The 22771-nt window shown below is 31.5% G+C and overlaps 4 protein-coding genes across 5 annotated transcripts; 2 read left to right on the forward strand and 2 right to left on the reverse strand.

Annotated features, from left to right (window-relative positions):
* The first annotated feature begins 2132 nt into the window (after positions 1-2132).
* LOC135954562 (uncharacterized) lies at positions 2133-2923 on the forward strand. Its single transcript, XM_065504752.1, has 2 exons — positions 2133-2478; positions 2542-2923. The coding sequence occupies exons 1-2, from the start codon at positions 2133-2135 to the stop codon at positions 2781-2783; spliced, it is 588 nt and encodes a 195-aa protein (XP_065360824.1). The 3' UTR covers positions 2784-2923.
* A 7624-nt stretch (positions 2924-10547) lies between these two features.
* Positions 10548-15186, reverse strand: Nopp140. 2 transcript variants are annotated; one of them, XM_065503377.1, is made up of 4 exons: positions 14999-15186; positions 13264-14784; positions 12074-12238; positions 10548-11143 (listed from the first exon to the last, which is right to left on the reverse strand). In XM_065503377.1, exons 1-4 carry the CDS (start codon positions 15095-15097, stop codon positions 10991-10993), a joined length of 1938 nt encoding a protein of 645 aa, XP_065359449.1. In that variant the 5' UTR covers positions 15098-15186; the 3' UTR covers positions 10548-10990. The 2 variants fall into 2 exon arrangements, with proteins under 2 accessions (XP_065359449.1, XP_065359448.1); XM_065503376.1 differs by lacking the exon at positions 12074-12238 and having other exon boundaries at positions 10943-11739.
* Positions 15187-16021: 835 nt separating this feature from the next.
* LOC135954879 (small integral membrane protein 8) lies at positions 16022-16541 on the forward strand. Its single transcript, XM_065505123.1, has 2 exons — positions 16022-16239; positions 16301-16541. Exons 1-2 carry the CDS (start codon positions 16111-16113, stop codon positions 16457-16459), a joined length of 288 nt encoding a protein of 95 aa, XP_065361195.1. The 5' UTR covers positions 16022-16110; the 3' UTR covers positions 16460-16541.
* A 1169-nt stretch (positions 16542-17710) lies between these two features.
* Positions 17711-21771, reverse strand: eIF2A (eukaryotic translation initiation factor 2A). Its single transcript, XM_065506347.1, has 6 exons — positions 21650-21771; positions 20550-21350; positions 20312-20482; positions 20044-20218; positions 19578-19849; positions 17711-19281 (listed from the first exon to the last, which is right to left on the reverse strand). Exons 1-6 carry the CDS (start codon positions 21675-21677, stop codon positions 18551-18553), a joined length of 2178 nt encoding a protein of 725 aa, XP_065362419.1. The 5' UTR covers positions 21678-21771; the 3' UTR covers positions 17711-18550.
* Between the last annotated feature and the right edge of the window lie 1000 nt (positions 21772-22771).

Here is a 22771-nt window from a genome sequence, read left to right on the forward strand (position 1 = left end):
GTTAATTCAACACCATTTAATCGGCGTAGCGGGAAATGAGGAATCTTGTACTTTCTTGTGAACAATACAAGTTCGATTTTGCTTGGGTTCACTGTCAGTACTGTCAGTACTGTCAGCTCACTATCAGTACTCCACCGACTTAGTATACTGAGTGCATTTACCAAACTTTGTGATATCGTGGCTACTGCAACGTCATCCACATATATCCCATGAGATCCAATTTCCTGAGCAGACAATTTATGGCCAGATTCCACAGAAGTGGTGATAAGACGTCGCAGACTCTACATTATTGAAAGCTCCTTCTATATCCAGAAAGGCCTTTAATCTATATAAATAAAAATCAAACTTCGCGTCGTTCGTTGGTAATTGCATCAGTAGAGAACGGCCGGATCGATTTAGACAATTTTTTTTTTTTAAATATTGGTCATAGTCCAACTTAGGTTTTTACAGAATGAAAAATTTATCACGTCCACTTTTTTCGATTTATCTAAAATCGGAAAACAGCTACACCGATTTGGCTAATTTTTTAATCAAGAAAAGTAGCTCGATCTGTGATCACTTATATTTCTGATGAAAAAACGATTTTTTATATAAAAACTAACAATATCTAAATTCGCTAATAACTTGGCCAATAAACGTTTAATCAAGAAAAGGAGCTGGATCTGTGATCACTTATATTTCTGACAAAAAACTATTTTTTATATAAAAACTCAAAATATCTAAATTTGCTAATAACTTAGCCAAAAAACGTTTAATCAAGAAAAGGAGCTCGATCTGTGATCACTCATATTTCTGGCCAAAAATTGATTTATTATATAAAGACTCAAATATCTAAAATCGTTAGTAACTTGGCCAATAAACGTTTAATGAAGAAATGGAGCTCGATCTGTGATCACTTATATTTCTGACAAAAAAACGATTTTTTATATAAAAACTCAAAATATCTAAATTCGCTAATAACTTAGCCAAAAAACGTTTAATCAAGAAAAGGAGCTCGATCTGTAATCAATTATGTATATTTCTGACAAAAAATTGATTTTTTTTAACTTGGGCAATAAGCGTATAATCAAGAAAAGCAGTTCGATCTGTGATCACTCATATTTCTGGCCAAAAATTGATTTTTTTTATATAAAAAATCAAATTATGTACATTGATTTACATGTATTCTGTTGTTGCAAGACTTAGGTTTTTGACAACAAACTTAGGTTCTTTGTCTCTCAGTAGCGCTATATATATTTTATTCTATGGCCTCCTATATGAATATAAATTATTAAAAAACGTATATATTCTCACAAATTCACAAATCGAACACGAGCATTTTTTTTTAATTTGGACAGGACAACGTCTGTCGGGTCAGCTAGTAGCTTAATAAAATGTTCGCGCTTTAAGAGAGCGTAGACTAAAATATATCGGCATGAAGCTTTATCATGTGTCAAAGATTCGTCATTGAAGGACTTGATCAATTTCGTTTACTATAATCAAATCATTCGCAAATTCTACCTGTTTATAGAGGGCTATACTCATTTATAATCCACATTTAATTCATTTGGATTATAGGTGTGACTAAGGGTAAGGACAAGATTTTACAACATTCCAAATTCAAAAATAGGTTTCCTTGATAACTCAAACATTTACAAATGCTTAAAATTAATCAAAAATTTAATAACCAATACTTGACTTTTAAAAAAACGCATAAATTCCATTAGAGTTTGTGTGCAATTTATTTTAAACCACCACCAAAAAAAACCTCAATCATTAACCCAAATTAATTAACCATTAAATTGCATGTGAATTCTTTTGAGTTAAATATGACGCAGTCCATTAGCCAGGTTAAGCTTAATAACCTTATTAATGAAAAGGTGTTTGTAAAGGGAATGTTAAACAGCACAATTCTATTATTATTATAAAATGTGCATTAAATATTGCTTTATTTCTTCGAATAAATAAAGAATGTTAATTAATTTTTTAGCTATAAAACTAAAAATTAATAATAAAATTAATTTTGCTATAAATAGCCTAAATAATTAAGTAAAACTATAACAGTTCTTTTCGAAACAACAAACATTAATAAACATATTATTAACAGTTGAATTTAATCAAGCGCGAATAAATAGAATTATTAAATAAATAAAATGAAATTTTTAGCAGTTGGAACATTTTTAATCGTTTGTGGTTTGGCCAAGGCAGCTCCTTCTTACCACCACGATAAAGGACATGCCACCAGTTATGCCGTAGTAACAAAACATGAAGCTGCACCACAGCATCATGAATGGCAGGCCAAGGAATGGTTGCCTCAAGGTATTGAACATAAAAGCTATGAAATTGTAGCAACTAATTATTTTGACCAGGGTGGTGATTGGCATCAACACGACTATGACAACAAACATGCCAAATATCAGTTTGATTATGGTGTCAAGGATTTGAAGACGGGCGATATTAAAAATCAATGGGAGAGCAGAGATGGTGATCATGTTAAGGGTAAATTAAACTTGTATATAACAATTTAATCTAGAGATTATTTTTATGAATATTCATTTTTAGGCAGCTACTCTTTGAAGGAAGCCGATGGCACTACCCGCCTTGTTGAATATACCGCCGATGATCATAATGGTTTTAATGCTGTGGTCAAGAAAATTGGTCATGCTCAACATCCTGTGGTATATGCTAAGCCTGTTCATCATCATGTTGGTTGGGAAGGTGATTACGGTTATCAGGGTCATGATCTTGGCTACGATCATGGTTATGGTCATGCCTCTAGTTATGCTAAGGTTTGGCAACATTAAGTGCTGTTTATCTATAAAGCAATACTTTGTGATGTAATTGTTAAAATGTCGTTGATTGGTAAACTCTTCTCTGGAAATTTTATAAATAAATGTTAGATTTTAAGCAGCATGAATAAAAAGGAAATGATCAATGAAATGAATCTATTGATATTAGCTAAATTCTTGGGTGATGTGTTTTCTAAAGTAAACAAGACATTTCTTTTTACTTAAAGACACAGGGATCGGATTAAGAAAATGTTACAACATATATTTTATCTACTAATACATTCTCACAACTTAGGTATCTGACAACTGAGTTAGGTCTTTGACAGTAGAATTTCCGCTCCATGCTTTGAACAATAAAAATTAATCAATTAATTCTGGATATGATTAATCAAAATGTTTGATTAATCAGAAATTTGATTAATCAGGATGTTAGATTAATCGATTAATTGCACATCCCTAATTCTTTAAATAAAGAGAACCTGTTACTTTAATATGTCTTTCAAAATAGGGTTTTTAACCCGGGAATTCCCGGGATTTTTAGTCGGGAAAACTGACGAAACTACAATGGAAACAAGTTAGAGTCTATGTTTTTCACAAAAGAAAACGTGAACAGTTTTTTTTGCAGTTTTTCGTTTCTATCTCGGCCATAATATTGAATTAATTCCTTTCACTAAAGGCTTAAGAAAATGTTTTTCAATTCATTTTGTAAACAATTAAGAGATCAATATTCGGCTGGGCCGAATCTTATATACCCTTCACCAAATAATACTTCAAAATACAAATTTTAAATATTTTTAGGTAAACAAAATTAATTTTTTTTAATTTTTTGGAAAAAAAATTTTCGAATTGTTAATTTAAAATTTTTTTTAAATTTAAAATTTTTTTTTTAAATTTAAAATTTTTTTTTTGTTTTTTAAATTTTCTTTTTTTGGTGAAAAAAAAATTCGGGTTAAAAAATATTTTTTTTCCGATTTTGACCCATTGTAGGTCCAACTTACTATGGTCTTATATACGTCGTTGCAAAGGTTTGAATATCTATCATTAGATATCCATATTGTCTATGTTAATGACTTAGAGCTAGTTTCTTACTTGTCAGTTAAACTTTGCTTAACACGCTGTTATATTAAACCTGAAACATATTTGGCCGGGATTTAAGCAATGATTGTGTTTCTCACTATTAGCATTGCCATACTTTTCAGTCAAATCACATGTTTATTCCTCAAAATTTTTCATATAAATAGTAACTAAACAATAAGTGAAAAACACAATTTTTAGTTTAATTTAGGTTTAAACGATGAATGTAGATTATCCTTATCCCAGAAACTAGCTCTTAGTAATCCAGATATAGATAAAAAATCGATGTTGTCCTGATTTTTTCCTCATATCTCAGCCATTTGTGGACCGATTTTGCTGATTTTAAATAGCAAACTTCTCGAAAGCATGTGCGACAGAATTATTGAAGATCTGGATCCCGAAGATATCTGAGGTCTTCAGAAAATTGTTATTTCAACAGACAGAAAGACGGACATGGCTTAATCGAATCCGCTATCTATAAGGATCCAGAATATATATACTTTATAGGGTCGAAAAATTATATTGTGGAAATTACAAACGGAATTACAATCTACAAGGTGGCGCAAAAGTAAACTTTCGATGTTTTTTGGCGGTAATTAAAAAAAAATGAAAAACTTTGATTCTTGTGGATTATTTTTATTTGGTCTTTTAATTTTTTTTACATCAAGTCGAGAATATGATGTCATGTAAATGGCCGCCGCCACAGTTGATTGTCATTTGAGCCCTTTTTATGTAATTTTCCATCACTTTGGCCAAAACTTCCGGCGATAGGTCCTCACATTCTTGACGGATATTGTCTTTAAGAGCTGCAAGAGTCTGAGGCTTGTTGACATAAACCCGCGACTTCAAAAAGCCCCACAAAAAGAAGTCTGGAGCGGTCAAATCAGGCGATCTTGCTGGCCAGTTCAAATCGCCAAAACGGGAGATTAGGCGTCCGGGAAATGCATCCTTCAGCATATCGGTTGTGGCACGTGCAGTGTGTGCCGTTGCACCGTCCTGTTGGAACCACATGTTTTCCAATCCCAATTCATCAAGTTGCGGCAAAAAGAACTCGTTGATCATTGCTCTGTAGCACTCACCATTCACAGTAACCGTTGGGCCGGCGACGTCTTCGAAGAAAAAAGGTCCGATGACTTCTCCAGCGAAAACAGCACACCATACAGTGACTTTGAGCGGGTGTAATGGATCTTCGTGGGTTACACGCGGATTTTCAGTGCCCCAGATGCGTAAATTTTGCTTATTTACGTACCCGCTAAGATGGAAATGGGCCTCATCACTCATGATTATTTTTGCCAAAGTCACCGATCGATTATTGGTCAAATAAATTGTCAGGAATATTCCGCGTTCTGGAGCAGTGTAGCGTAACATTGTTTATTAACGTGTATTTCGCATGTGTTTACTACACAAATGTCAAAACAGAACTGACATTAGGGGCCAATCGCAAAATTTATAGCATTTTCTGATAGGAGGATTACTTTTGCGCCACCTTGTATTTTCTAAAGCTCATTCAAAGATATTTATGAAAAACCTTGATACCATTTTAAAAATATTGATTTATTTTATAGAAAATTGTAGCATTTGACAACATTTCGTAAAAGATATAAAATAATTGCATAAAGAATTCAAAAATGCTAAATTTCCATTAAATAAAAATTTAAATTTAAACGGTTTTTTTGAAGACAAAAACCGAAACCGCTTAACCGGTTTTTTTAAAAGACAATAATCGAAACCGGTTTTTTCAAAAACACACTTTTTCGGTTAAACCGGTTTTATAAATTTGCCGGTTTTTTGGAGACTCTAGTATTAACCTCACTAATTGATCGCAATATGAAGGGAAACTGTCACTTCAATATGACGTAACAGTGAAAATGGGAATTTAAGTTTATTTTATTATCAGCCCAATTATGAAAAAAATTCCCCGGGAGTTTTTTCCCTTTTCTTTTTTATACCATTCACCTTCGTGAGAAGGGTATATATAAGATTGTCATTCCGTTTGTAATTTCTACATTTTTCATTTCCGACCCTATAAAGTATATATATTCTGGATCCTTATAGATAGCGGAGTGATTAAGCCATGTCCGTCTGTCTGTCTCTTGAAATCAATTTACTGAAGACCCCAGATATCTTCGGGATACAAATCTTCAATAATTCTGTCAGACATGCTTTCGAGAAGTTTGCTATTTAAAATCAGCAAAATCGGTCCAAAATGGCTGAGATATGAGGAAAAAACCAGGACAACCTCGATTTTTGACCTATATCTGGATTACTAAGTCATTAATATAGACAATGTGGATATCTAATGATAGATATTTCAAAGACCTTTGCAACGACGTATATAAAACCATAGTAAGTTGGACATACAATGGATCAAAATCGGAAAAATATTTTTAACCCGATTTTTTTCGCTAAATATTGAAAAAACTAACAAAAAAAAAATTCCAAAAAAAAAAAATTCCAAAAAATTAAAAAAACTGCAAAAAAAAAATTGTTTACTTAAAAATATTTAAAATTTTTATTTTGAAGTATAATTTGGTGAAGGGTATATAAGATTCGGCACAGCCGAATATAGCTCTCTTACTTATTTTAACATAGAATTTGAATAGAAAAAATGAGAAAAGGGAATAAACTTCCGGGGAATTTTTTTTCATAATTGGGCTGTATTATTCAACTAGAATATAAATAAATTTTTAATAATACTACATAGCTACTAATTAATTTAACTTAAATACATTTCAATTTCCTTTGAAATAATTGCTTTCAATTTCCCTCTATTAAAACAACACATGTCATACCAGATTCAATACAATATCTATAATATTTTCTTTATTTAATAATCCTAAAGAAAACAAAACTATACCAGTTTAAACTATTATTTTTTTTTGTTTTACTAATGCCACAAAATGACCCTCCCCTTAAGGTGTTTTCATGGAAGATCATGTTTATTGTACCGGGTCTGTGTTTTTAATGGTTTGTTGTTGTTTTTGTTATGATTTCATTAAACATAATAATATTAATGTTTTGTTGTAGTTGTAGTTGTCATTTTTCCATTCACTTGCAATTAGCGAAAGTCACTAGACTAGTTTATAACTTTAAATTTATTTTTTTTCTTAAATTTCGTTTGTCAATTATTCAGTTATACAGTCATATATCATAGTTGTTGTTGTTATTATTATAATATTAACCCATTGGGAGATGATATAAGTTTTTAGAAGATGTTTGGTTAAACTTGGTTTAAAAAAACTGCAATTTCATGGTCTAAACAAAAATTTTAGAATTTGATATTTCTTAAAACAATTCAATTATTCTAACTTCTATTAATATGAATCGTTTTTGGATAACCATTTCTCCTCTCTCCCCCTCTATGGGTTAACACTCCTGTAATAGTTGCCAAAAAAAAAAAACTGTATGTAAGTAAAGGTAATTAAACGTTTTATTGCATTTTTCACCTGTATTTTTTGTCGATTTTTTCTTGTGCGTTTGAGTTTTCTGTACGTCTTAATGTCAAATGCAACCGGATTTTCCACATGTTGCTAATATTTTGTGATAAGTAAACATAAAAGCGAAATTAATTTAAATTATAACTACTGTAAACCAATTGTTTTTTGGTTATATACGATATTATGTGTAGATATTTTCACATGATAACAATTAAACAAAAAAATGAATAATTTGAAATTTATTAGTGTAAAACAAATGTTAATAACATTTAAACAATATCAAATGCATATGAGTTTTAAAGAAACAAAAACAAAATAAAGATTTCTTTTTTATTAAAGTTTCCCTTTTGTAAAAATATTATTTGATCGTTTGTGATCTTTATTACCAATATATTCTTGAATATCTTTACTGAACTTGAAGTTGGAATATTGATGTTATTATACATTATACTAAGATACTCCAGTCATGATCTTAAGTCGTTAACATATCGACCCCATACTAGGAAAAAATCTGAAATTTGTTTTGATACATGTATCTGAAGTAAGCAGATACAGAATAGACTTTGACAAGCCATGGAACACTATAATAACATATACTCACCCCTATCGCGAATCAATATTTCACATGAAATATTTTCCCTTTTCCTTTTTTCGATCATCAACTTTGTTCACGTGAAAAAATTCCCCTTGTTGTGAAATTTTTAGATGGAATTTTGTAAACAATAAACAGCTGTTACAAACAAAATCAACTATTGTGAATGTAAAGTACATCGTGATATTCCCGATAGCAATTTTCCCTTCGAGGGAAATGAATATTTCATGGGAACAAAATTTCACATGTTATTGCCGATAGGGGTGACTATCTTAAACCTTAACGACACAATATCGGTCGAAATTTATCACGAACGATGAGAAATTAATTAAAAAAAATAACATTATCGGGTCACATGTATTCTCTTATCCTTCACGTGGAGCCATTACATCACTCAAGCTCGAAAGACGCCATTTGTAATAGTATTACTATGACTGGTGAACGATACAAAACCCCGATCAACGATTTTTATTATCGTAAATTGATGAATTGGGACTGATAGTACATCAGGACGATATATCCGCTCGCTCGTACGAGAATGGAAATTATCGTTTTGGCGATTTCCAGTGGAAGTCAAGATCGACCGATTCGATCGCACATATTTGGTCTCTTTATTTAAAGAATATTTTCAATTATTAAAATATGCATTACACATATACTTTATCAAATTTCTTTCCTTTTCTTGCTTAAACGCTTATTGGCGAATTTAGATATTTTGAGTTTTTTTTCAGAAGATTCTTTCGATGACAGCAGTGATGATAAAAAAAAGCCAGCCAGCTAAGAAAGATGATTACTCTGACGATTTTTCAGGCGAAAGTGAATATGAGAAATTAGCAGCTAAAGGTAAACCAGCACAGCCAACTTCTAAAAATTACAGTTCCGAAGATGAAAAACTTAAAGTTGCACTCTAGGTGCTGAAAATAATCCTACAGCAGTCAATATTCTTCTAACGAAAAGGAATAGGAAAAACCAGTTATTAATAAAGCTTTGGTCACAAACACTGTCGACGATGTTGAAGAATCTGCTGAAAAAAAAGCTGGTTCATCCGAGTATAATGAAATCAACACAGTTCCAGTGAATTCAACCCCAGGTACACTCGAAAAGACTGAATTCAGTTCAGAGGATGAAGATGAGCCAACAGGTAATATTGCTAAAGTTAAGTCGGACAGTTCAAGTGCTATATTCGGCTGTGCCGAATCTTATATACCCTTCACCAAATTATACATCAAAATACAAATTTTAAATATTTTTAAGTAAACAAAAAAATTTTTTTTTCCAAGTTTTTTTATTTTTTGGAAAAAAAAATTTTCGAATTGTTATTTAAAATTTTTTTTTTTTAAATTTAAAATTTTTCTTTTTTTTAATTTTAAATTTTTTTTTTTAAATTTAAAATTTTTCTTTTTTTTAATTTAAAATTTTTTTTTTTTAAATTTAAAAAAAAAATGTTTAGTTTTCTATTTTTTTTTTTATGAAAATAAAAATTCGGGTTAAAAAATATTTTTTCCGATTTTAACCCATTGTAGGTCCAACTTACGTCGTTGCATAAGTCTTTGAAATATCTATCATTAGATATCCATATTGTCTATATTAATGATTTAGTAATCCAGATAAAAGTCAAAAATTGGTAAAAAATCGAGGTTGTACTGGTTTTTCCTCATTTCTCAGCCATTTGTGGACCGATTTTGCTGATTTTAAATCGGAAACTTCTCGAAAGAATGTCTGACAGAATTATTGAAGAATTTTGAATGCCGAAGATATCTGGGGTCTTCATAAAATTTATTTCAACAGACAGACAAAAGGACATGGCATAATCGACTCCGCTATCTATAAGGATCCAGAATATATATACTTTATAGGGTCCTAAAATTATATTGTGGAAATTACAAACAGAATGATAAACTTATATATAACCTTCTCACGAAGGTGAAGGGTATAAAAAAATGTGACTAATTCGATTGTTTTACCAATTTTTCACCAAATTTTTTTTCCCATCAAAATTTTTTTTTACCAAAAATATTTTTCATCAAATAATTTTCTTTCACCAAAAGTGAAATTAGTTTACCAATTTTTTTTTCCTATTTAAAGTCGGACCAGAAATTGAGCAATATGAAGAGCCGCAGATCAAACGGTACTTTTTTGAAAATTTAAAAATTTTGGGAAATTGATTTTTTCTAGAAGATTTCAATCCAAATATTATAAAAATAACAAAAAATCAATTTGTTAAAAAATTCGAAAAAAGTACCTTTTGTTCAGCGGCTCCTCATATAGATAATATGGATATCTAATGGACTATTTTTTATGTATATTTGGATTACTAAGTCATTAATATAGATAAAATAGATATCTAATGATAAGTCCATTTCAACAACGTATGCCTTATATATACTAAGTTGGACCTAAAATGGTTCAAAATCGGGAAAAATATTTTTTAACCGGATTTTTTTTCACAAACAAATTTTTTTGCAGAACATAAATTTTTCAACTATTCGTTGTTGAAATCATTCGATGTAAACAACACTGGGGGAGTACATTACTCCCTAATTCGATTCGAAAGGAAATTTCGAACATTTTCGTTTTGAGTTACGCATTAACCGCCCTGAGGGAAGTATGATAATATATTGAATAAAGAACATCCCCCTGTTCATCAGTGATGAAATTCAGAAAGACAGCCACCAATTTGTTGTTTTTTTTTAGTTTTTGTTTTTACAAAATAGTTTTATTTTTGTTTTCTAAAGCTATGTATAGTGTTTTTTGTTATTATTATATGTGTATGTATATTTATACTTGTAAATATGTATGTATATTAAAAATACATTAGTAAATTTAATGTATTTTAATAAAACTCTTAATAAAGAAATACGTTTAAATATTGAAATTCAATTTTAAACAATTATGGTAAATAAAAAAAAAAAAGATGGTTAGAGAAAATAACTTTAAAAATAATTTTACAAAAATAAAAAATAAAATAAAGAAGCGGACCTAATACTTATACTAAATTTCTTATAAAATTGTCACATTTATGTTACAGGAAAATATAAAGATAACATTCATTTAAGTCATTATTTGATGTAAAGTTTTGAAGGTCCATTGTTTTGTATTTTGTTTTCTAAATCGTAAACTTATTCAAATTTTATGGAATTAACTCCCATATCAATTGCTCCACCACGATAACTACCACGCTTCTTCTTTGTTTTTTCATGTTTGAATGATTTGCCACGGGTGAATTTCAAATCTCTGTTGGCTTTATCACCCCAGGAACCGGCAGCATTTTTCTAATGAAAATTGACAAAATGAAATCAATCGAGATAAGAAAAATGTAGGAAATGCATAAAATGTTTGCAAAACACTCAAAACAATAAGAAAATTAAGAAAATCTACGGGTAATTTTGAAAGCAGGCTTAACAACAAACTAAAAGGTGGGTGGAAAGTGAAACTAATTTACACTATGTTTATAAATGAACTATTTAAAAGTCTAGTCATCAAAGGTAATCTTTTTGTTTTGCCCCGCTGAGCCACCGTCAAAGGATTTGTTGAAGGGTTTATTTGAGCCACCGAAACCACCGCGACCACGACCACCACCACGTTCACCACCACCGCGGCCACCACCGAATCCACCACGGCCTCTACCACCGCGATCACCACCACCAAAGCCTCCACGACCTCTGCCGCCGCGATCACCACCTCCAAAGCCGCCACGGCCTCTACCACCACGGTCACCGCCGCCACCACGTCCTCTACCACCGCGATCGCCGCCAGCACCACGTCCGCGACCTCTATTATCAAAACCACCAAATGATTTGCGATCACCGAATTTCTTAAAACCACCATTGGCAACACCACCACCATTGTTGTCTCCTTCCTCCTCATCCTGTGTTAAAACATGAAAAAAAAGAAGGAAATTAAAAACACAAATTAGCCTTATTTATTGTTAATTAAATTCATAAATTTGTTTTTATTTTATTCATTAAGCCGTTGTAAGTAAGTGCCTCAAATTGTTCAATAAAATTATGTTTGTTAAATTGTATTTAAGGCTGCTAATTTGTGCCTTTACACACTTCCTTCTTCTTTTTTATGTTCAAGTTTTAAGAGCTTTTACATATTTTCTTTCTTTTATAATTTATTGTATTCTACATATTGTTGAGAAGTTTGCAAACATTTTATTTTATTTTGGTTTTTCGTTATTTTGGAGTTGAGGCACTTACCTTGGCATCGAAAGACATGTCTTTAACTCTTTCATCAATCTCAACCTCTTCATCACGCACACGTCTAAACGGTGCGTTTGGCTTTTTGCCACTGGATTGTGGGGTGTATTGATTTTGAGATTGATTGTGAGTTTTGTTAGCAGGAGTGGAGGCAAAACCATTTTGCTGTTTGAAAAGTTTATGTTAAAATAATGTAAATAGGGAGAAATAAAGAGTATTTGTGATACAAATTTGATTTACTGAATGGAACATTAAGATTTACTCATTGACACAGTATAGTAGTTTAATTAAAAACTGTTATAATAGTTTACTTTCTATAAACTATACCAAAATCTTGTGGATTTTAAGAATTTTTGATTTTCAAAAATAAGAATTCTTGAAAAAAATAATAATTTTTATTGAAATTTTAACTTTCTGCAAATTATGTAAAATTTTCGAAAATTCGAACATAATTCGAAATTTCCTTAAACGTCAAAACCTTCATACAGAACACTTAGTTTAACAAATCAAGTTAAAACTTGTAGAATTTATACATTTTTAAATTTCGAAATTTAAAATTCTCGATAAAAATAACAAATTTTATTTAAATTTTCGAAATATCCTTAAATTTCAAAATCCTCATGGAATGTATTGATTGATTTTAATAAATCTTGTAGATTTTATGAATTTTTGATTTTCAAAATTAAGAATTCTTGATAAAAATAATAAATTTTATTGAAATTTAAACAAATTATGTAAAATTTTAATCATGTTTAATCATTCGGAAACTTCATACAAAGTATTGAAATAAATAAATCAAGTGAAAACCAGTGGAATTTATAAATTTTTGATTTTTTTTTTGATTTGGAAAATACTTGATAAAAATATTAAATTTGATTTTTTTTTTTGGGAAAATCATGAAAAATTTTAGTGTTCGAAAATTCGAAATTTCATTAAACATCAGAATATTCAAAGTATTGATTTTAATAAAGCAAGTGAAAACTTGTGAATTTTAGAAATTTCTTTAAATTGTTGAAACAAAATTATTTTAATTAAGAGTTTTGAATAATTATAGAAAGCATTTTGCTCGAATTTTGAGTTTCTTGTAGAGAAAATTTTCATTTTCGAAATTAAGAATTTTCAAACTTTAAGGTTTTTGTTCGTATTTTGTTTTTGTCTCTTACAAATAAAAAAATATAAAATCATCTTACCTTTACTTCACCCGATTTAACAAAGTTATTGTAGTTATTGTTTTTGGGGGTCTCAGCATTTGATTCACTAAGTTTTCTCTTTTGACCAGCCTTGACTACGGGAGCACTTTCTGGCTCCTCATCGCTGGAGCTATCATCGCTGTCATCAGATTTGGCCTTTTTGGCTGGAGTAGCTGCTTTAACAATATTAGCTTTCTTTGCGGGTGGCTCATCTTCTGAAGAATCCTCAGAACTGGATTCAGCCTTTTTGGCTACAGCTGCTTTAGCTGGGGTTGTTTTCTTAGCAGCTGGCTTGGCAGCCTCTTCATCGTCGGATGAGGAATCATCTGAAGATGAAGCAGCTTTCTTGGCAGCAGGAGCAGCTACAGCTGGTTTCTTGGCGGCAGGTTCATCATCGTCGGATGAGGAATCGTCCGAAGAAGAAGCAGCCTTTTTAGCAGCTACAACTGGTTTAGCTGGGGTTGTTTTGACAGCAGCTGGCTTGGCAGCCTCTTCCTCTTCGGATGAGGAATCATCTGAAGATGAAGCTGCTTTCTTGGCGGCAGGAGCAGCTACAGCTGGTTTCTTGGCGGCAGGTTCATCATCGTCGGACGAGGAATCATCCGAAGAAGATGCAGCCTTCTTAACAGCTACAGGAGCTTTCTTAACAACTGGTTTTACAGCAGGTTTTTCCTCTTCCTCTTCGCTGGAAGAATCTTCACTGCTGGAGGCTTTTTTAGCAGCAACAGGGGCGGCTTTCTTGGCTACAACAGCAGCTTTGGGTTTCTCATCTTCGGAACTGTCATCGTCGCTGCTGGAAGAAGCAGCCTTTTTAGCGACAGCAGCAGCTGGTTTGGCTGGTGTAGCTTTAGCTGCTGGTTTCTCATCTTCACTATCGTCTGAAGAATCGTCAGAGGAATCAGCTTTCTTAACAACCTTAGCTGGGGCGGCTGCGGGTTTAGCTGCTGGCTTGGCAGCAGGTTTTTCATCATCGCTGTCATCGGAAGAATCATCAGATGAATCGGCTTTTTTGGCAGCAGCAACTGGTTTAGCAGGTGTAGCTTTAGCTGCTGGCTTAGCAGCAGGTTTCTCATCCTCACTGCTGTCTTCAGAAGAATCTTCCGAAGACTCTTGTTTTTTAGCGGCGACGGCAGCTGGCTTAGCTGGTGTAGCCTTAGCAGCGGGTTTTTTCTCATCACTGCTGTCATCCGAAGAATCATCAGAAGATTCTTGTTTCTTAGCAGGTGCCGACTTGGCGGCAGCAGGTTTAGCTACACCATTCACTTTAGCAGCCGGTTTCTTTTCTTCCTCGCTATCGTCCGAAGAATCATCAGAACTGGAGGCAGCTTTCTTAGCGGCAGGCTTGCCATTAGTTACGACAGCAGGGGCAGCTTTCTTGGTAGTTTCTTCCTCAGAATCGTCACTGTCGCTGTCACTATCGCTATCCTTAGCTGTTTTCACTGGAGGAATTTTTGTTTTACTATTTTGCACATAGTATTTCATAATATCCTCCAATTTAGGTGAACCCTTTGCAACATTGGCCTAGAGAAAAGAAAAATAATGTGTTTAGAAGAAAACAAATACATTGGTGGCCCTCAAATCATAAAATCGCCATGCTTTTTTGAGAATGCACATGTGTTCGGCCATCAACCCACACATACATACACACATGGTGTATATAAGTGAGACTCCTCCGGCCGAACACATTGTTTTTTTTTCTTATTGTCTTCATTATGTATGTATATATTGAACTTACGGCTTTAGTTTTGTGTTGATAAACCTGGGCCAAAGTTTTATCTTTTCTTTGCAAATATTCATGTATTATTGCAGATAATAACTGATCGCTCTCTGCCATTTTTAATTAATATTTTTACACGTATTTTTTACTAATATAATTTAATTTTTAACAATTTTTCCTCTTGCGTCGTCTAGAAACACGTGTTGGTTGTGAGCGAAGAAGAAACTATAAAGACCAGAGTTGTATTTTTTAGGCCTTATTAGCAATTGGGAAAATCACAATAAAAGTAATGCCAGATGGTGAATGGCAATATAATTGTGGGGATATATTATATATTTGCTGGGATTATGTAAATGTGTCCTTGTTTAAAATAAATTATATAAAATTTAAAACAAATGCTTTTATAAAGTAAAAATCATAACTTATTAATAAAATAGAAATAGTTTTTATATTATTTTAGTTTCTATTTCGAATTATAATACATACTACTAGCGCTTGATAAATATTTTGATTGTGTATGGTTCTTTACATTTCATTGTTATAACTAATGTAACTAATTTCCACGATAAACTGGGAAATATGAACACCATATGTTCACGTGTGGACAGCACAAAAATTTATTTGCACATATATTCCGAATGAATTGTTCAAAATTTATTTGAAGAAATAATATTCAACATAAATTGTCAGATTTGCTTTTTTCTTTTAAAATTCTATAAAATAGTCATATAAATAAGAAATTATAACCATAAATTACAGGTATAAATGTTCTCCGCACCATCTGTTATTTTGCCGAAGTTTTTTATTATATTATGAAATAAAACTTGCTTGTGGAGACGTAGGCTTACCATCAGTTTCACAATTCAGCGTTTTTAAATGTCATATCTTTATAAATATGGCAACTTAAGCCTAACAAAATACCAATGTAGCGTTTTTATAGATTTAAATTCTGCTATTATCTTAAAGCATCTGGCAGCATTACTCTATTGCTATTACAAAACATTTTTTTCAACCAAAACAATCACAAGTGTTTTAGTATTTTTATATTTTTCTTAAATAAAATATTAAATGCTTAACTAATTTTATTAATAAATATATGAAATAAAACTTAAACAAAACTATAATATAAAATGAGTGGCAAGGATACATCCGCTAAAGCACAAAATACGACTAGAGTAGCCGAACCAGGTGATGGCATAAGACAGGTCAAGACCACAAATGTATTTCGTTTGATTAATTTTGAATTGTATACAAGACCAGTAAGTTTTAAATTGTGTTTTACTAAGAACAATAAGAGATAAAATATTTTGTTTTTAATAGAATAAGATTGTAATGGGCTTAGGATTGGCCTGCATCACCGGTGTCTTTGGCTACATAACCTATATGAGATGGAAATATGAAAATTTGGGCTATTATACGGCAGTACATGATGATGGTAAAGAAGTTTTTCTTAAAAAACCATCTAAATGGGATACATAAGCATATATGTACATGATTTTATTTTGTTAATGTTAACTTGGTAATAAAATATTTAATTTTACTTTTTAAATATTTAAAACAATTTGGTTTGGTTCAGTACATAGCGATTTACAGCCATGGAGAAATATAAATAGAAGCGAGACAGTACGGTTTGTCAAACAAAAATACAGCAAATCATAGGTCAAGCATGTATTTTATTGTTGCAAGAGTTAGGTTTTTGGCAATTACGTTTCGTTACCTTATGTCTGCAGGCATAGAGAATTACACAGAATGAAAACTCTCCTGTTAAATACCTAGCTCAGTTGTCATAAACCTAGGATAGGTATAGAAAATCGTATGTATAACATTCTCTATAGACAGTTTTGTGTATAAGAGTATTTTCTATAGAAAATCTGGTGTATAACAGTATTTTCTATAGAAAATATGGTGTATAACAGTAGTTTCTACAGAAAATATGGTGTATAACAGTAGTTTCTACAGAAAATCTTGTGTATAAAAGTAGTTTCTATAGAAAAACTTGTGTATAACAATATTTTCTATAGAAAATCCTGTGTATAACACAATTTTCTATAGAAAATCTTGTGTATAACACAATTTTCTATAGAAAATCTTGTGTATAACACAATTTTCTATAGAAAATCTTGTGTATAACACAATTTTCTATAGAAAATCTTGTGTATAACACAATTTTCTATAGAAAATCTTGTATATAACACAATTTTCTATAGAAAATCTTGTGTATAACACAATTTTCTATAGAAAATCTTGTGTATAACACAATTTTCTATAGAAAATCTTGTGTATAACACAATTTTCTATAGAAAATCTTGTGTATAACACAATTTTCTATAGAAAATCTTGTGTATAACACAATTTTCTATAGAAAATCTTGTGTATAACACAATTTTCTATAGAAAATCTTGTGTATAACACAATTTTCTATAGAAAATCTTGTGTATAACACAATTTTCTATAGAAAATCTTGTGTAGAACACAATTTTCTATAGAAAATCTTGTGTAGAACACAATTTTCTATAGAAAATCTTGTGTATAACACAATTTTCTATAGAAAATCTTGTGTAGAACACAATTTTCTATAGAAAATCTTGTGTATAACACAATTTTCTATAGAAATTAACAATCACTTTAGTGATGACAACTGTTAAAAATATAATCCCTTATTATCAACACAGGTAAAGTAATTATTTCATATCCTTATATAGAAATTCTTTTAAAATAAAAAACTTTAACTTTTTTTTTACCAAAATGTGATTTTTGTTTTATTTTTTGTTGCAATTATTGCTTTAATAGTTGGTTTTATTTTTTTTGTTGTAAATATGTATGTTTGATAAATCACAATTATTTTCCGTTACTTTTGTTGTGGTTTTTGATAATAAAGAAAAATACAATAAAAAAATAAATTTTAAATAAATTTTTTTTTTAATAAAACATAATTTGATATAAAAAATAAAATAGTTTGGAATTTGTTTGCTTTTGACATTTAATTTAAAAAAAAACATAGTTTAAGAGAGTGATGGAACACACGAGAGAGACACAGCAGTATAATAATAAAAGTAATTTTTTTTTAATACAAAACGGTCGGTAAACAATTTTTAAGCCAATAATTACATTTTTTAAATTTAAAAACACAATGACAATTATAAATAAAGATTTATAATGGAGTTAATTAGCTGGTAGCTTAAGAACACACACAAAGTATTGGAGTATAAAAAGAGAGGTTATAGGGAAATTTTGTTGGAAACACAAGTTTAAAATTCACCTAGTTGCGCCTTAATTTGATTTATTTTTGCATAAATTTTGAAGTAATTTTAAAATTAAATCGGTTACCTTTACATTAGGTTACAGATATTAGGAAATTTTCAACATCTTTTTTTAAATATTTTGGGTACAAATTGGAAAATTTTACAAATACATAACTTCCCTTTAATAAATTAATAAATATATAGTTTTTGTTTTTTTCTGTTCTAAAAAATGTATATTTTTTAAGTTAATTGGAAAAAAAAGGAAGTATATGTTATGTTTTCATTACCGATTTCGAGTTTGAGTGTTATATGAAAAAGCTTTAAATTTTTAGGCAGATAATTTTAAAGCTTTAAGCTCTTCTAGAAATTTCGACTCCATTTCAATTTTATTCAATTGATTTAATTCCAACACTTCACCCTGGTCTTGGCGGGCTTTCAACTTTTTAATGTCCGACAATTTTTTGGCAACATTACGGATTTTCTTCTCCTTTTCAGGATTAGCAGCTTTTTTGGAAGTTTGCTGTTGCTGTGGATTTTGTTGCTGTGGATTAGTTGATTGCTGTTGTTGTTCCACTGCAATCATTTCATTTTCTCCACCAGCAGGGCTCTGATTATTAATAGACTGCTGTTGTTGCTGTCTTCTTTGTTGAAATTGCTGTGGATTATTATGCTGACGGCGATTGTTTTGTTGACGTTTGTTTTGCTGTTGCTGCTGCTGTTCATTAGCCGGTACATTACCTTGTTCATGTGCTACCTGCGGTGCTCCTTCATTAGCCATCTTATTCATTTGATTGAAATTATTTGGTCCTGGTTGTCCGCCGTTGTTAGCACCACCATTACTATTATTTTCACCTCGTCCTCTATTGTTTCTATTATTGTTGTTGTTGTTATTAGCACCATTATTGTTTTCGTTGTTGTGCTGATCATTTCTTCTATTTTTATTATGTTGCTGCTGTTTGAAACCCTTAGGAGTTTGCTGCTGCTGTTGTTGATTTTGATGTTGTTGATGAGACCTTTGAGCACTCTGTTTCTTATTGTTGGCTTGTGAGGAAGAATAACCTTTAATGAAACATAGAAAAAAGAAAGCTTAGATTTGAGACTCAACTTAAATTTATTCAATAATATGTGGTATGAACTTAAGAACTTAAATCTAATGAATTTAAACTAATGGCGTCTTCTTTGCTGCTGATAAGGATTATAACGATTTCGTCCTTTATTGAAAGTGTTTCGTTGTATTCCTTGTGCACTTCCACTAGGTGTTTGTTCATCATTTTGTTGCTGATCTCTCCATGATCCTGGTCTCATTAGCGGCTTATCTAAATCATATTTTCTTTGCCAAAATTGTCTGGGATTACCTGGTGGTAGTCCTGGTATAGTGCTTTGCGGCTGTGGTACAAATTTCTCTGGATTTTTTCCTTCACTCATGAAGCGCAAGTGAGGTGGTGTATAGACCTTCTTACTCGCCTCTGGTTGACTCGATTTGATACCTTCATGCTTGACCTTGGTTATAACAGGCTCTTTAAATGTATTCTCAGCAACTTGTTGCCATTCAACGGCCAATAGTTCTTGGCCTTGTGGCCAAATTGTCTCATGCATTAAGGCACCCGAGTAATGATAGACTTTAAAACTGTAAAGAAACAAAATGGAAATTTAAAATGATTGCCAAATTCATTGAAAATGCCTTAAAATGTGCTTAATAAATAGATATATTTTTTCTAGATTTAGGGCACTTTCTGAAAAAAATATTTGGTACGAGATAACAGAGACTCTTTTAACTGAACTAAATATTTGACGAGATTCAATATAATTATATAGACTTACCCATTGCCTATGCGTAATCTTGGAGCCGTTGTAGCGGTGACAAAATATTCACCATTTGGATTCCATTCGAAATGGGTAGTATCTGGACATTTAATATTGGCAAGCTTCTCCTTCTTCGATACATCCCAAATTTCAACATTGCCTGGCAAGTTGCCAAAACCAGCTAAAACGACTAGTGCTAAGAAGTTAAGGAATATACACAAAGGCTAAAAGCAATAAAAACTTAAAACTAAAACAGTTACATAAAGAATGTGTGAAAAAAGGATATTATTTCCAAAATTATTAAAGTAGGCACAATTGCGTGGTCCCTCGCCGAAATCAAAAACGACATCACATTTTAAATTGTATAAAGCCGCCTTTGAGGGCATATAACCATAGACTACAACAAATTCGGTAGCCTTAGGACTCCACTTTACACAATGAACGGGACCCTCTTTAGCTGGAATTAAGCATAATAAAGTTTTTATATTATTTGTAAATCCCAGGTTTTTCTAATATATACTTACACAATGGCACGGAACATGAATCACCCTTGGTACTTAAAAAGTGCAAAGCTTGATTGCCGTAATAAGATGCACCTGTCTTATCCACCTCAGTGCTGGTCAATAGTAAAAGACCAGTGCCTCGGCGATTCCAAATCAATTCCACACGATCGGCATTAAAGAAACTTTTACAGGCCACCGTTTGATTTTGACCCAATGCTGGATACTTGTATAATTTACACATTGATGGTGCCCCCTTGGCTCCGGGAGTATAAATGGCTATAAAGGGTGGACTGTTACCAGGACCCACCGACAATATGCCACCCTTACTGCCGCCTATCTTCTTTACACTTGCGCTGAAACCCTCCACACCTTGGGCCAAATCATAGAATAAGGCCTCGCCACCAATGACTATAGCGAAAATGCTTTCATCGGATGACCATGAGGGTTCCCAATCGCTTTGTTTCTTCTGCACAATGCTAAATACCTCCTTACCGCTGGCCATCTCATACACAAACATATTGGGCGAGCCCTCGGGAATGTCCTTTGTTATGACATACAATTCCCAAGTACATAAGTAATTGCCACGCGGTGAGAATTTCAAATAAAAAGCCTTCGGACGCGGCAGAGAACATTGCAATTGCCAGTCCGATGTTCTTAAAACCATTACCTCTCGGCCATTCGAATAGGCAAAGTAACGACCATCTGGGCTGAATGAAATTGATCGAGAATTTTTCGTCTCCTCTCGTGGTAAATTGTCCTTGTGCTCATAGGGTTGCTTAGACCCCGATGAAGCCCACAGTTCTATTCCCACGCTAGAGCGAACTGCAAATAAAAGACCCCACAAAAAAATACATCTGTTAAAAACACACACACATGTAAAACAAGAACAAACAAAAACAATTTCGTAGAAAAAAAAATCACTTCAAAAAAAAAGAGAAAATTTCTTTGTCGAAGCGATGGGGATGAGTAATGAAAAAATTTCAATTTCAGTTTTCACCATGAACGCCAAAGAAATTCTTGAAACTTTCATGAAATCTTGAAAATACTTTTCTCAGGCTACACTTTTCATCGAAATTTGTTGAAATTAAACAATTATTTGTAATTTTATTTAAATTATTTACTTGCAAGGGCAGGAGAAACGCCGTCCATCGTCAAAATTCTAACCTCAAAACGTGGTTGCCATATTGCTGGTAAAGTTCCATAAAGTAGGGAGGTTCTAAAAGTTCATAAATGGATATATGGTGTAAACACAATTGGTGCGAACGATGAATTATCCGGTTTTCGACTTACTACAAAGTTTAAAACTCTTCCGCCGGTAATCAAAGCCAGTGGTGGATATATCATAAAGTTTAAAATCGATGAAAATTTTCTTAACCATAAAACCAAGATTATAAAAGTTATGAGGTTAATATCTGAAATGAATGCTATGAATTTTGCTACAATTTAAAATAAACTTCGGATAAAAATTCTTAAATCCGGAATTGGGTCCAAATATGTCAATATATTGGGATTTTTAAAATATCATTTAAAGGTACTTCAAAAAGCTATCAAATGATATACACATTTTCTATCCGATAACAAATATCGAAGATAAATTAAAATATCCTTTTCTACTTCAGAGGTCTAAAATTAAGCAAAACATATATTTATTTTATTTCGGAACTAAATAGAACTAGATTAAAAAACTGGCCAGTTTGTTGTTGTACGACAAAGCACTAACAATTTTGTCACAATAATAAAGCATTATTAGTATTTATCATGACAAAAATTTATCAGGTATAGACATAGGGTAAGTTTTAATGCATACAGCACAGTTGTATATTACAGTACTTTTCTTAAATTAAAAATAGTATTAATAAACAAGTTTGGTCAAATGTACAATATAGTCATCTCTTTTCAACAGCATGTATGTAGTTTATAAATATATTTTTAAAATTTTACAGTTATTTATTAGTGGTTTGAGTTTTTTCTAGTTTCCGCTCTATGTAAATTTCTCTATGGTTCGAAAGAATTAAGTTGTATTTGTATTAAGAAAAAATTTTAACATTCGAAGTTCGAATGAATTTTATTATAAATTAATTCAACAATAAATGAATTCTATTCTAATAAAAGCCTTTGAATGAAACTCAAGAATTTGTGTTGTTGGAAATGATTATATGGTATGAATTGCTGACACTTTTTAGTTCTGAATTGAGATTTTAGTGAATTATGCATAAATTGAATTGATTAGTTCGAAGCTCAGG

Source organism: Calliphora vicina, chromosome 3, assembly GCF_958450345.1.
Source record: "Calliphora vicina chromosome 3, idCalVici1.1, whole genome shotgun sequence".
Classification (NCBI taxonomy): domain Eukaryota; kingdom Metazoa; phylum Arthropoda; class Insecta; order Diptera; family Calliphoridae; genus Calliphora; species Calliphora vicina.